A 13800-nucleotide genomic window follows, 5' to 3' on the forward strand; every position below is an offset into this window, starting at 1 on the left:
TTTAATATACAGCTATCTTCATGGTATAACTAAATGTAAGTTATATTTTCATATATAAATATACATTAATCTTAACCATACCATCTAAAATTAGATTAGTGACAGTAAGACTATACCTGAATTGGTTAATTTTTCATGTTAGAGAAAATTCTTATCATTCTAAATTACTAATAAAATTATAAATGTAAATGTAATGCAATATTTTACAAAAGGCATGCTATTAAAAATAGGGTCAATGTAAGAGTAGTATTTCTAAGTTAAAATGGTATTATTTTCACTCCCCTTCAGTTCTCCAAAAGAAATCACCATAGAGAGATCTAATTAGCTAAACGCCTGGTATATATTCTATAATATCAGCAGTTCCTAATTTACAAATGATGTTATAAATAATGGAAAAGCCCAAATACTGGTCCTAACAAATAAATTTAATCCATAACATAACTGGGACTCGTACTAGCAATAGCACTTAACCTTGACTCTCAAAGCAAAGGCAAGAAGGAAAGACTGAGTGACTACTGTAATCACCTTCAACAATATCCACAGCATCAAAGAGGGAGAAAATGGGTTTCCAAGTGTTCCCATAAGGAAGTACTTTGGAGTAAAAGATCATGAATGACAGAGGAAACTATAAAAGTATAGTATATTCTGGCTAAAAGAGGCAAAAATAACAAGATCTCAAGCAACAGGGCAACTTTAGGAGTACTAATTGTATACAGTATTCATTTGAGGAGTATTTGGGGACTTTCAGAATAAAACGACTTAGCATAAAAAAGTTAAACTTGAAATATACTTACGGATCAATAGAAACTTTAATACAGGTCATATTCTTATCCCTCTGTTTATTGTCAGCTGCATTAACTACAAATTAAATATTTTGATGAGTAATAAAATATATAAAGTTATATAAATAAATATATGACAACTGTATGTATATCCCTACTTAATATAAACATTTATATATGGTAATAGTTATTAAAATTACTGCTAACTTCTAATAAAAACTTTATTTTCTAAATAATATTCTTAAATTTTATATCACACTAAATTACTGTTATGTCTTCTACTACAAAATGGGGGGAGGGGAAGGGCAGATTTTGTGATATATAAAAATAAAAACAAACATCTGCAGGTTACAATGCCCTAATCCAGGTTAGATCTAAAAGAAAAAAAAAAAAGAGTTTAATTATATTTTATCTTGGAAACAACTACTTTCTCCTGATCTTCAAAAAACTTGTGGTTTTATAGACAGACTGAGCTAAAATCAGTTATTTTTAAATTAGAAAGACAGTCTTCAGCAACCTTAGAAATCAAAATTCTAAATCCCAGGCACTATAATTGATAATATATTGGCATACATTAACCACTGCTGTGGTTAGACACATGACTACACAAATTTTAACACAAGTTAGCTGTCAAATTCAACATCATAGAAAAAATATGTTCCTGATAAACACTATGTAACATAAAAGTAAAATCAAGTGGATAGCTGGGAAGCAAGAGTGAAAAGTATAAAATACAAGAAACCAGTTTTATTCCCCTAACCTTTCCCCAAAGAAGGACCAGAACAAGCTCAGAGAGACCCACACAACCCAGCTGTCTAGGAAACTTCAAGTGGCATTGATAAGGTGGCAGAGCCCAGAGTCTCTAGAAAGTGCTGGGCTAAAAATATTTCCAAAGTGCAAGCATTCCCTAGGAATCAATTAAGCATCCACACTTCATTGTGATTTCATCATGTGATTTGGAAAAAAACAGAGATCATTCAGAGCAATGGTTGTTAAACTTGGCTGCCCAACAGAAATTCCTGATTTGTTGGTGAAAAACCCCAATTTTACATGTCTCATAGCAAACTCACTAAATCTGCAAGGATCAGGCCCTGTAATCTCTATTTTTAACATGCCCCCGGGGTGACTGGTACGAATGCAATCTTCAAACGACTACACTTACAAGATTATAAACCAACTGTGGATTACTGACCAAATACAACACATTCACTTTACAGATAAACACAAAGATATGATGTGTACAGATATGAAAATATTACAGTGAGTACAAAATTTTCTGAAGAACATTTATATTCATCATAGAAGCCAGAGATATGCCTTTAAAATTTATACAGTAAGTCTGGCTTTATATACACACATACACACCAAAGGACACAGAGGAGTTAAATCTTAGGCAAATACTCACCCAAAATTTCATCAAAGATCTTGTATAAACCTGGCACAAAGGTAACCTCTCTGCAATTCATTCCTACATCTTCATCATACACCCACATTAGCTGCATTATAAGAAAAATTCAAAAGGACTTATGGGGTAAAAAAAGCATTTAACATCAGTTTTACATAGTATAAACCCACATCTGTCATTACTTAGATCTTCAAAGAGAAAAATATACACTACTTCAGTTACACTCAACTTCACTATACGCATATTCAATTGAAATAACTTCAAAACTGAGATATTATTCATTTTGTATTGAGTCTGTATTCTTATTTATAAAGTCAGCTTATTAATATAAGGCACCAAGAATTGTTAGAAATGATATTTAAATAAAACAGAAAAAATCTTAACTTTACACTTTTACTTCATGTTTTGTATTTTTCTATAAGGAACACAGAGAAAAATAATATGAACACAGCATGACTTTGGAGCCAAAGATCTAGCTTTAAACCCCAGCTCTTACTAGTTGAGGGATCTGAACAAGTTATTTAAATTTATTTAAACTTCAGGGGCGCCTGGGTGGCTCAGTGGCTCAGTCCTTAAGCATCTGCCTTGGCTCAGGTCCTGATCTCAGGACAGGAGCGGGCTCCCTGCTCAGCGGTAAGCCTGCTTCTCCCTCTCTCACTCACCCTGCTTGTGTTCCCTCTCTCACTGTGTCTCTCTCTGTCAAATAAATAAATCTTAAAAAAAAAAAAAAAAAACTTCAGTTTCCTCACCTATAAAATGGGGATAACAGGACTTACTTTCTAAAATTGTTAGAATCAGACAAGATAGTATGTGCAAGCCAAGTCCATAGTAAGCATTAGTCATTAGTGTATATGTACACATTCTAGAATGTGAAGCAAACCACGCATAAATGTAAGGACTTTTAAAAAGTTCACACACTACCATTTTATTCTATCCTTCTTACCTCTGATAGTTTATATCTCCTAGTTTTATCTTTAGCAGAAAATGAAGACATTTCTACCTCTCTTACACCTCTCTCTCTACCCTATGAGCAGACACATGAAATAATGTACTTACAAAGCACACAATCACAAAAAATTTACTAAAAAGTACATATAGATACACATCTCCTAATCTCAAAATTTAACAAATAATTACCTGTGTCAATGGTTCCACTGACCCAATATATGTATCAGGACGAAGGAGAATATGTTCAAGTTGTGTCTTTTTCTGATACACTCTCTCAACAGACAACTTCTTTGAAGAATCATTTTTGTTTGCAGTTTCTGACTCTTCTTTTTTTGCAGCATTGTTCTGATCAAAAAGAGTCTAAAATTAACCAAAAAATCAAATTTAAATAACCTACCAAGGGGTAAACTAAAATGTATATGGACATATACCATAGATTTTCTTTTTAATGACAAAATTATCTCTCAGGTTGATTTTTAAGTCTCAAAGAGAACACAGATCTATTTACTGACCGTCCAGTTCTTTTTATAGTACAGTGTAAAACTGCAGTTTTGACTAAGGTATAGTCACCAGAATAGCTAGAAATGCCTACATCTATTCAATCCAGAAATACAAACATTTCCCAATTCTATAAGTTATCAAGTTAATTTTTATAGCTCTCAAAACTTTCCAAGAAATATGAGTTCTGGCCAGGTTATAGGTTCACAATAACTGAACCTGGCTACCTGCAGGAGTCCTCAAATCTTCTACATTATCAGTGGTGGGCAAAAGTAACCTACACAAAATAGTGACAAATGTAGCTAATATACACTGATATGGCTAAAAATACTAAGCATGGCTTATGAAATCTCAAATTTCACACATTTATAGGTCATGCCAATAATTCCTTATAAATCAGTGCTAGGTGTCCCATACTGAGGCACCCACTGATTCTAGTTTTTGTGCGAGGTCCAAGGAAACAGAGGTTGGTGATCCTAATTCTAACCATTCCTACAGTAGATAAGGATCACAAACTCAAACTCCCAAGGTCTGGAGATTTCCCTGTCTTTTTTTTTTTTCCTTTTATTTTTTATTATGTTATGTTAATCACCATACATTACATCATTAGTTTTTGATGTAGTATTCCATGATTCATTGTTTGCATATAACACCCAGTGCTCCATTCAGTACGTGCCCTCTTTAATACCCATCACCAGGCTAACCCATCCCCCCACTCCCTTCCCCTCTAGAACCTTCAGTTTGTTTCTCAGAGTCCATAGTCTCTCATGGTTCATCTCCCCCTCTGATTCCCCCCCTTCATTTTTCCCTTCCTACTTTTTTTTTTAACATATAATGTATTATTAGTTTCAGAGATACAGGTCTGTGATTTCAACAGTCTTACACAATTCACACCGCTCACCATAGCACATACCCTCCCTCCCCAATGACCCTGTCTTCTTAATAGCAGAGAACACACTCTCTCCTTCTAGAATTCCCTAATATTGACAAGTAAGACATGCCACTAAAATGGCTATAATGGCATGTTTTTTCACAGTCAAAAAATAATTCACATATTAGACACAATGAAAATTGAGATATCTTCACAAGTCTTTGAACTTAAGCAGAAATGAAGTAGTCAGAAGACAAACAGTAGAAGAGATTTTATGAATTTGAACAAGCAATAAACCACTTTAATTCAGGTCCTACACATAACCATACCATTATCTTTAAAGTTAATATTTGAAAAAAGTCATTACATAGTCTACATTTAAAAAATGTATGTTTAAAAATCAAATACATGGGCGCCTGGGTGGCTCAGATGGTTAAGCGACTGCCTTTGGCTCAGGTCATTATCCTGGAGTCCAGGGATCGAGTCCTGCATGGGGGGCTCCCTGCTCAGCAGGGAGTCTGCTTCTCCCTCTGACGCTCCCCCGTCTGTTGCTCTCTCTCTCTCTCCCTCTTGAATAAATAAAATCTTAAAAAATGAAAATCAAATACATAACCTCGAGCAGTCTAAACCAGGACAAGAACTGTAATATGGAAATTCAAACAATTATAATCTTTCAGTACCATAAATTTTAAAACTTAAAGACTTAATATTGCAAAAAAAAGTATTATAAACAACTCATTTTCTATATTTTAAACTATATTCTTATACATTCTTTCATTTATAAGGTTACCCATTAACACTGCTCTGAGTCAATTAAAAATAGCTTTGGATAAAAGAAAGTATTTCATAAAATCTTCAGTCTATTACTGTCAAGAGTTAGATGGTGAACTAGCCAGAAATATACTACATTTTAAAACTACCAGTTTCCAAATTTCTAATCATGTTCCTTGTTTTATCATGAGACAGCTAATTAATTTATAGAAACAAATCCAAAAGTAAAAACACAACTGATTTTGTATAATGGGTCATCAGAATAATAAGGACTAAAATCACACTCTTAGCAGTGTTTAAAGACTATAAATGCTATGGAGTCAAAGGGAGGTAACTCCTTACCATTAACTCAGAACTGTTTGCAATCATTGGCATAAAGGTCAGGAACTTATAATAACCATGCAAGTAAAAGCTCTCTGATCCCAGGCTACTACTCCAAATTCCACAACAAAGAAAACATCTTCAAGATTAGACTTAATCAAGGACTCAGTTTACCCAATTGGGGCTTCTGTGTTTGGCCCTGATGAATTACACTTAACTAAAAGGGCAACAAGTAGGGAAAATAAGGATAAAGTCCCTTATCACTCCTTTTTCAAGAATTTACAACTTCTCCCATATTCCCTCACTACCGATCACTTCTTCCTCCCAAATGGATACTTGAGAATAAGGAATGCTTGGCTTGCACCTAACACATCCCTATCAAGTTCAAAAGTTGTCATTCTTGCTAGGATAATGTCTCAAAAATCAGAGAACAAGTGAGATGTAGTTGGCTTTGTCAGACAAGATTACTATTTGTAATTTTCTCTAGGAATAGAGTAAGTTTGACAATATACTTAAAGTATTTTATGTCAAAATGTTTTTTCCCAAATATATGACACATGTTAAGGAAAGAAAAAAAGGAACCATTTTATTTAAAGTAATGAAAAGCATTAAGGAACATATTATTTATAGAATATAATAAAACAGATGTTTTGAGATCTTTGTCAATATTTCAACTCCAGTTTATACTAAATAATTTCTAAAACTTGCATATATACCTTTAAACCTGGATATTTCATTGAGTAAATATTTTTAGTTACTTTTACCAAAAATTATTTGTGTTGACTATATAAACTTCTATTGCTATATCTTTTACGTAAAGATATTATGTAATCAAGTATTTTTAAATTAGTAGCTTATTAAAACTTAACTGGTGAACAAAACTGCAAGGGTATATAAAAAATGAGCCCATTTTCATCAGAAAAAATCTATATAATATATACACACAGAGGAAAAAATATAAAATATACCCAACAGAATATCAATCAAAATTATCTGTAAGAAGTAGAAATAGAAGTTTTCATTTTTTCTGATACACATTTTCTAATTTTCTACAATGAACACATATAGAAGTACTTTAAAAGCTCATTAGCCCATGTATGTGAAAACATAATTACACTAGAATAAAACTGAAGGTTTCTTTTTTCTAGTGGCACTGTTAATACCTACCTATTATTTCTGCATTCCCAACTTTCTCACTAGAATTTAGGCAAAAAGGTAAGTGAAACCAAAATAAACAAGTAAGGCTGGCAAGTTTGGCAAAGTAGAAAACAGAAATTAACATTGCAGTCAGATTTGTCTTTTTACTTTCCCATTCTCAATAAATGGTAGTTTGCACTGCTCACTGGCTCACTAGCAGCAAACAGAAAGAGGAGGTTCTCTCCTGAGAGGTAAGTTTTTCTCACAGAAACCTAAAATAATGATCTCTTTTAGCTCCTCCTTATTAGCAGAAAGTTGCCCCCTGAATAATGTCCAGGCCACTAAAAATCAAAATATGGGGATGAAGGGACAGAGAGAGCAATTACACCACCCCCTCAGTGGGATGGCCCCATCCCTAGAATAAGTATAAATACAAACACTTTGGGCCTGAGAACTAAGTAAAATGAGAAAAATCTATTGATCATCTTCCCTACAGCTCTTATTGTCACTATCTCTAGGAAAGAAGAAAGAATAAAGAAAAAAGAAAAGAAAGATTAGAAAAGAAAAAGGAAAGAAAGATCACCCAGAGTAGTTCTTCAGTTTTAACACTGTTACTAATAATATTCAGAAGAGAGATCATGAAATTAGCTTGAACACAAACAGATCAGCAAACTCCTATCTACACATTTACAAAAGTACTCTCAATCCCACAAACGATAAAGGAGACTGATATATATCTGTTATCTGTAGGCTAAAAGAATTATGTTCATTTTGGGGGTGGGGGAGCTAAACTTTACACATTAATGTCAGTACATTCAGGTTTTCATTATTTGGTTTACTTGTAAATCCACCAGTTTTCCCATTGTTATTAGCTCTACTTGAGAAGCTGAAAAATTATTCTTGAATTGTAATAATCTCCTCATCCTCATGTTTAATTGAGACAAGTATATGTTGGCACACAGGTTTGATTTTTAAATTTGTTTTTGTTGCTGTTGTATTAGTTTTTTTGTTTTAAGTCCTTGTTTCACTAATTTTTTAATGCTTTTTAAGTTTTTGAATTATGCTCATTTTAAACATTGAAAAGAAGGGGTCTTTTGATTCAAAATAATGATTTAACCTTTTCTTATTCTTATGTTCATAATAGTAAAATATCTTGTACTACAGTGATTGACTAAGTAGTCCACATTAAATAAAAATTCACAATATGCCCTTAAAAATAATCAATTACCAAAATCATTCTAAATAAATTTTAAGGTTTGCTAAAACTGAAAACTTACAATTTAAGTTTTTTGTAATTTATTTTACTGCCTAAATTTGTGTGCACAAAACACCAAGCTATTTATAGTAATAAATAATTCCAGCATCTAATTAACACTAGAATATAAGAAATCAGATCAACATTTTCATTCCCACATAAAACTAAAGACAATAAAAATGTGAAAATATCCTCCACAAATCTTAAAAACATTTTAATTCTCTTCCTTGTGGTTTACACATCTGATGCCATCCATAACTGACTTTTTCTGAAGTTCAAAAGCTGGCTGCCAAAATAATACATTGTTGGGAATTTCTTAGTTATAACAAAAACATCAAAATAATACCTAAAATCCATATTAAAATATTAATCTATTTTAAGCACTTTTGCAATATTGCTAACTCCTAGTGAAAGAATATAGATCTAATACTTTTATCCAAAACTCAACCTTTATCAAGAATACTTCTTAAAAAAAAAAAATACTTCTCAACCACCAGAAAAAGAAAAGCATTGCAATAAAACAAATTTTTTATTTCAGATTGAATATGTACCAAGACCATCCTGTCAAGAAAAGAAAAAAAAGGTTCTTCCATGCAGAGTTGTCACGTGAGATACAGCAATTTGGGGCAATCACCCAGTTCCTGTTTTTCTGTGAGAGAATGAATTGCTGCCAAAGAGGGGAAAGGAGATGGTTTGCCAGTTGGTGCTAAAAAGGAACTGAGCCACTCATTCACATAATCGGCACAGAAATCTCACCATCACCAAGCCAACAAGAGTGGCACTAGCAAAATCTTGGCAACAAGCCTCTTCTCCTATCTTCTATAAACGACCCCCTCAGACTTCACATTACCCTTTTGTTTCATCTCCTCCCTTTCTGAAACTCCCTCAAGTCGGCCATGCTTTGATGTTCCTTTCACTCATATTTCACCCACGTAACAATAGAGAGGGCCAGGCTATCTATCCACCATTAATGAAAACAAAACCAACACTTTGTCCTCCATCTATGCTCTTCAAGAAATGCCCTCCCACACCAAAGGACAAGGAAAGAGACAGAAGGTGAGAGATACTTAAGATCATAAGGAATGTTTAAAAAATGTCCACTGTGAAAATAAAAAGTACACTTTCTCTAAAAGGCATCCAAATTGGAAAGCAAGAAATAAAATTGTCATTATTTGCAGATGACATATAAAATAAAAACCTTAGGACTCCACAAAAAAACTATTAAAACAAACCAATGCAGTAAAGTTGCAGAATACAAAATCAGTACACATAACTGTTGTGTTTCTGTACAATAATAAACTATCAGAAAGAGGAATTAACAGTCCCATTTACAACTGAATCAAAAAGAATACTTAGGAATAAATTTAACCAGGGAGGTGAAAGACCCATACACTAAAAACTAAGACACTGATGAAAAGAAACTGAAGACAGAAATAATGGAAAGACATTCCATGCCCATGGACTGGAATAATTAATATTGTTTAAAAGTCCCTACTACAGGGGAGCCTGGGTGGCTCAGTTCGTTGAGTGTCCAATGCTTGATTTTGGCTCAGGTCATGATCTCATGAGATTGAGCCCAGCAATAGGCTCTGAGCTGAGCATGGAGCCTGCTTAAGATTCTCTCTCTCCTTCTCCCTCTGCCCCTCCCCACTCTCATTCTGTGTTAAAAAAATAGATAAATAAAAAGTAAAAAATAAAAGTCCTTATCCCTATCAAAATTCCAACAGCATTTTTCACAGAAGCAAAACAGTCTTAAAATTTGTATGGAACCACAAAGGCCCTAAACAGCCAAAGCAATCTTGAAAAAGAGCTAGAGGCATCCCCGTCACCAGTTTCAAACTACATTAAAAGCCACAGTAATCAAAACAGTATGGTACTGGCATAAAAATAGACACAAAGACCAAATGAACAGAACAGAGAGCCCAGAAATAAACCCACACATACATGGTCAATTAATTTATGATAAAAGAGCCAATAATATAAAATGGGGAAAGGACAGTCTCTTCAATAAATAAATGGTGTTGGCACAGCCACAACTGGACAGACACCTGCATGCATGAAATTGGACCCCTATCTTATCTATACACAAAAATTAACTCAAAATGAATTAAAGACTTGTACAGAAGCTCCTTGATGTAGGTCTTGACAATGATTTTTTTTTTAACTGACACAAAAAGCAAAGGCAACAAAAGCAAAAATAAGTAAGACTACATCACGCTAAAAAGCTTCTGCACTGCAAAGGAAACCACAAACAGAACAAAAAGGCAACCTACTGAATAGGAGAAAATACTTGCAAATGATAAATCCGATAAGGAGTTAATATCCAAAATATATAAAGAACTCCAACGACTCAATAGCAAGAAAAAATCTGATTAAAAAATGGGCAGAGGGGGCGCCTGGGTGGCTCAATTGGTTAAGCGACTGCCTTCAGCTCAGGTCATGTTCCTGGAGTCCCTGGATTGAGTCCCGCATCATCGGGCTCCCTGCTCAGCAGGGAATCTGCTTCTCTCTCTGACCCTCCCCCCTCTCATGTGCTCTCTCTCATTCTCGCTCTCTCAAATAAATAAAATCTTTAAAAAACTATTTAAAAAAATGGGCAGAGGATCTGAATAAATATTTTTCCAAAGAAGACATACAGATGGCCAACAGGCACATGAAAAGACATGAAACATCACTAATCATCAGGGAAATGCAAATCAAAACCCCAATAAGATACTACCTCACACTTGCCAGGACGGCTATTATCAAAAGGACAAGAAATAACAAGTGTTGACAAGAATGTGGAAAAAAGGGACCCCTCGTGCACTGTTGGTAGGAATATAAATTGGTGTAGCCACTATGGAAAACAGTATGGAGTTTCCTCAAAAAAATTATAAACAGAATTACCACATGATCCAGCAATTCCATTTCTGGGCATTTATCCGAAGAAAACAAAAACACTTATTTGGAAAGATATTTGCATCCCCATGTTCACTGTAGCATTATTTACAAGAGCCAAGACACACAAGCAACCTAAGCACCCAGTGATAAATGGATAAAGAAAATGTAGTACATACACATACATACACACACACACACACACACACAGGAATATCATAAAAAAAGAAGGAACTTTGGGGCGCCTGGGTGGCTCAGTCGTTAAGTGTCTGCCTTCGGCTCAGGTCGTGACCCCAGGGTCCTGGGATCGAGCCTCACATCGGGCTCCCTGCTCTGCGGGGAAGCCTGCTTCTCCCTCTCCTACTCCCCCTGCTTGTGTTCCTTCTCTAGCTATGTCTCTGTCAAATAAATCTTTTTTTTAAAAAAAAAAAAAAAGGAACTTTTTGCCATTTGCGACATGAGTGAACCTTGAGAGCATTATGCTAAATGAAATAAGTCAAAGAGAGAAAGACAAATCGTGTATGATCTTACTTATACGTGGACTCTAAAAACAAAACAAAAACACTGAATTCGGGGCTAGAGGGAGCAACACGGTTGAAGGTGACCAATAGGTACAAACTTCCAGTTATAAAATAAGAAGTCCTGGGAATGTAATGTACAGCATGGTGACTACGGTAAACAATACTGCACTGTGTATTTAAAAGTTGCTAGGAGAATAAATAAAAGTCCCCAACACAAGAAAAAAAATTGTAATTGTGTGGTGATGAATGTTGACTTATTGTGGCGATTTCACATTAAAAAAAACACTCACTCTGAGGCAAAAGATAGGAAAATTCTTTTCAAATGATTTGAAAAAAACACATGTATGTGTACCCACCTGAGGGCTTATTATGTGGCAGCATTATGGGAAGTATATGGATAATCTCAATCAATCCCTCATAAGAGCTCCATGAAGTAGACATCGCTATCATGATTCCCTTTCTACAGATGAGGAAATGGAAGTCTGAAGAAGTGTTTTCCCAAAGCTAACAAAGCTAGTACTTGAAGAAGCTGAATTATGAAACCATGTGATCTGATTTCATAGCCCATAATCTTAAAAAAGCGTTGTTAAACAAGATACATATACCCTGGAAAGGATATTTCCTAGCTTTTTGTGTGAAAGTAAAAGAAAGGTTATTACAAAGAGATACAAGGATATCCCAGAAGGCTTTTTTGTAATCTTGTCACATCAGGTATAAAAGATGAGGTTTTTTGGTTTTTTTTTTTTTTTTTTAAAGATTTATTTGAGAGAAGACCACGCACATGTGCAGGCACAAACGGGGAGGGGGGGGGGTAAAGTGAGACGGAAAGGGAGAGAGAATCTCCACCAGACTGCCTACTGAGAGCAGATCTCATGACCCAGAGATCATCACCTGCACTAAAACCAAGAGTCAGAGGCTTAATTTACTGAGCCATCCAGGCACCTCAGGTTTTTTGGTTTTCAATGTTTTTAAAGTGGGGGGCTAGGGGCTATATAAATCATGGCTAAAAAGATAAACCTGGTTTCAATCCCATCTCCGCCTTAGCCAGGTGATTAACAGTTACCTAATCTCTAAACCGGTTTCCTTCTCTGCAAATGAAAATAATTATACTGATCTCACCTTTTCTCTAAAGGGGGTCCTATTTTTAAAAAACTCAAAGAGTTTTTTTTTAATGTCCTTGGTAAAATGTAACTACTGAGACCTAAGTAATTAATAGATATAAAACTACAAGTGAACACTCACTTCCATTCAGAAAAGTTAGCACCAATTATAATTACAGTTGCTAAGTACTGCTATTATGTAACTTGAGAATGTATCTAAAGAACACCGCTACCTGATCACTTGTCTTATTAATGATAGACTTTTGGGGGCACCTTTGTCCTAGGATCGAGCCGCACAAACCCACAATGGGCTCTGTGCTCAGCGGGGAGTCTGCCTGAGGATTCTCTCTCCTTTGCCCCTACCTACCTCCCCCTGCCTCTCTCTCTCTCCCTCCCTCTCTCTTTCAAATGAATAAATCTTTCAAAAAATAATAATGATAGACTTTTCAGGAAGTTAGTATGTCAATTATCCAATCTGTTAAGATAACTGAGGTTGGATTATGAAACCAGCTCTTTTCTAAACAGTATAAGGATACAAGTAGGTACAATACGCGGTCTCTGGCTTTAGGAGCTTATAATCTAATTGTTAAGACAAAATTACCATGCATGAAAGTTACATAAAAAGACATTTATGTTTTTTGACCCATAAGGGTAACAGAAAAAGATGAGTGTAAACTGGAGGATGAAAGTGTGGTGAGACTCTGAGCTAGCCTTGAAGAGTAAGATTTAGACCGGTAAAGAGAAAGAGGCATTCCTGACCGAAGGTAAGCATGCACAGCACCGTGACAAAAACCACCATGAGGGGGGCGCTGGGTGGCTCACTGGCTCACTCGGGTAGGCGTGGGATCTGGGATTGAGCCCCATATCAGGCTCCCTGCTCAACCACCCCACTCTCGTGCTCTTAGCTCTTCTCCCTCTCCTCCCCACTCTCGTGCTCTTAGCTCTTCTCCCTCTCCTCCCCACTCTCGCGCTCTTAGCTCTTTCTGCCTCAGTCTCTCAAATAAATAAAAATCTTACAAAAAAAAAAAACCCACAACCATGATGTTCAAGAGACAGTGAAGAGATAAATTTAACTATGAAGACTATACAAAATAAATTTCAATTGAGAGGGCACATAGTTTATGAAAGAATTGGCTTGAAAGTCTAGCTGAGGAGTTCGGACTTGGAATAATGAGCCACTAAAGCAAGGTTCTTAATACAAATCTTTAAACAATATTTAAATATACAATTATGTTTTGAATTAGAAATACACAGTAAAAAAAGTATGTTTTATATTCCATTGACTTTTACTTTTTAAAAAACTACAATGTTAAT

The 13800-nt window shown here is 34.9% G+C and overlaps 1 protein-coding gene across 3 annotated transcripts in view; it reads right to left on the reverse strand.

The window, feature by feature from the left end:
• The window catches only part of TOP2B (DNA topoisomerase II beta), a 59396-nt gene that overhangs the window by 41922 nt on the left and 3674 nt on the right, over positions 1–13800 (reverse strand). For 2 of the 3 annotated variants that reach the window (XM_073900889.1, XM_025883059.2), the window contains exons 2-4: positions 3325–3495; positions 2188–2278; positions 795–858 (exon numbers count right to left, since the gene is read on the reverse strand). In XM_073900889.1, coding sequence (XP_073756990.1) covers positions 795–858; positions 2188–2278; positions 3325–3495 — 326 coding nt within the window. The remainder of the gene's footprint in view (positions 1–794; positions 859–2187; positions 2279–3324; positions 3496–13800) is intronic. The other variant, XM_025883066.2, reaches the window with a different exon arrangement.

This window comes from Callorhinus ursinus, unplaced genomic scaffold, assembly GCF_003265705.2.
Source record: "Callorhinus ursinus isolate GAN/ISIS: 27379988/994484 unplaced genomic scaffold, GSC_fseal_2.0 scaffold1, whole genome shotgun sequence".
Lineage (NCBI taxonomy): Eukaryota > Metazoa > Chordata > Mammalia > Carnivora > Otariidae > Callorhinus > Callorhinus ursinus.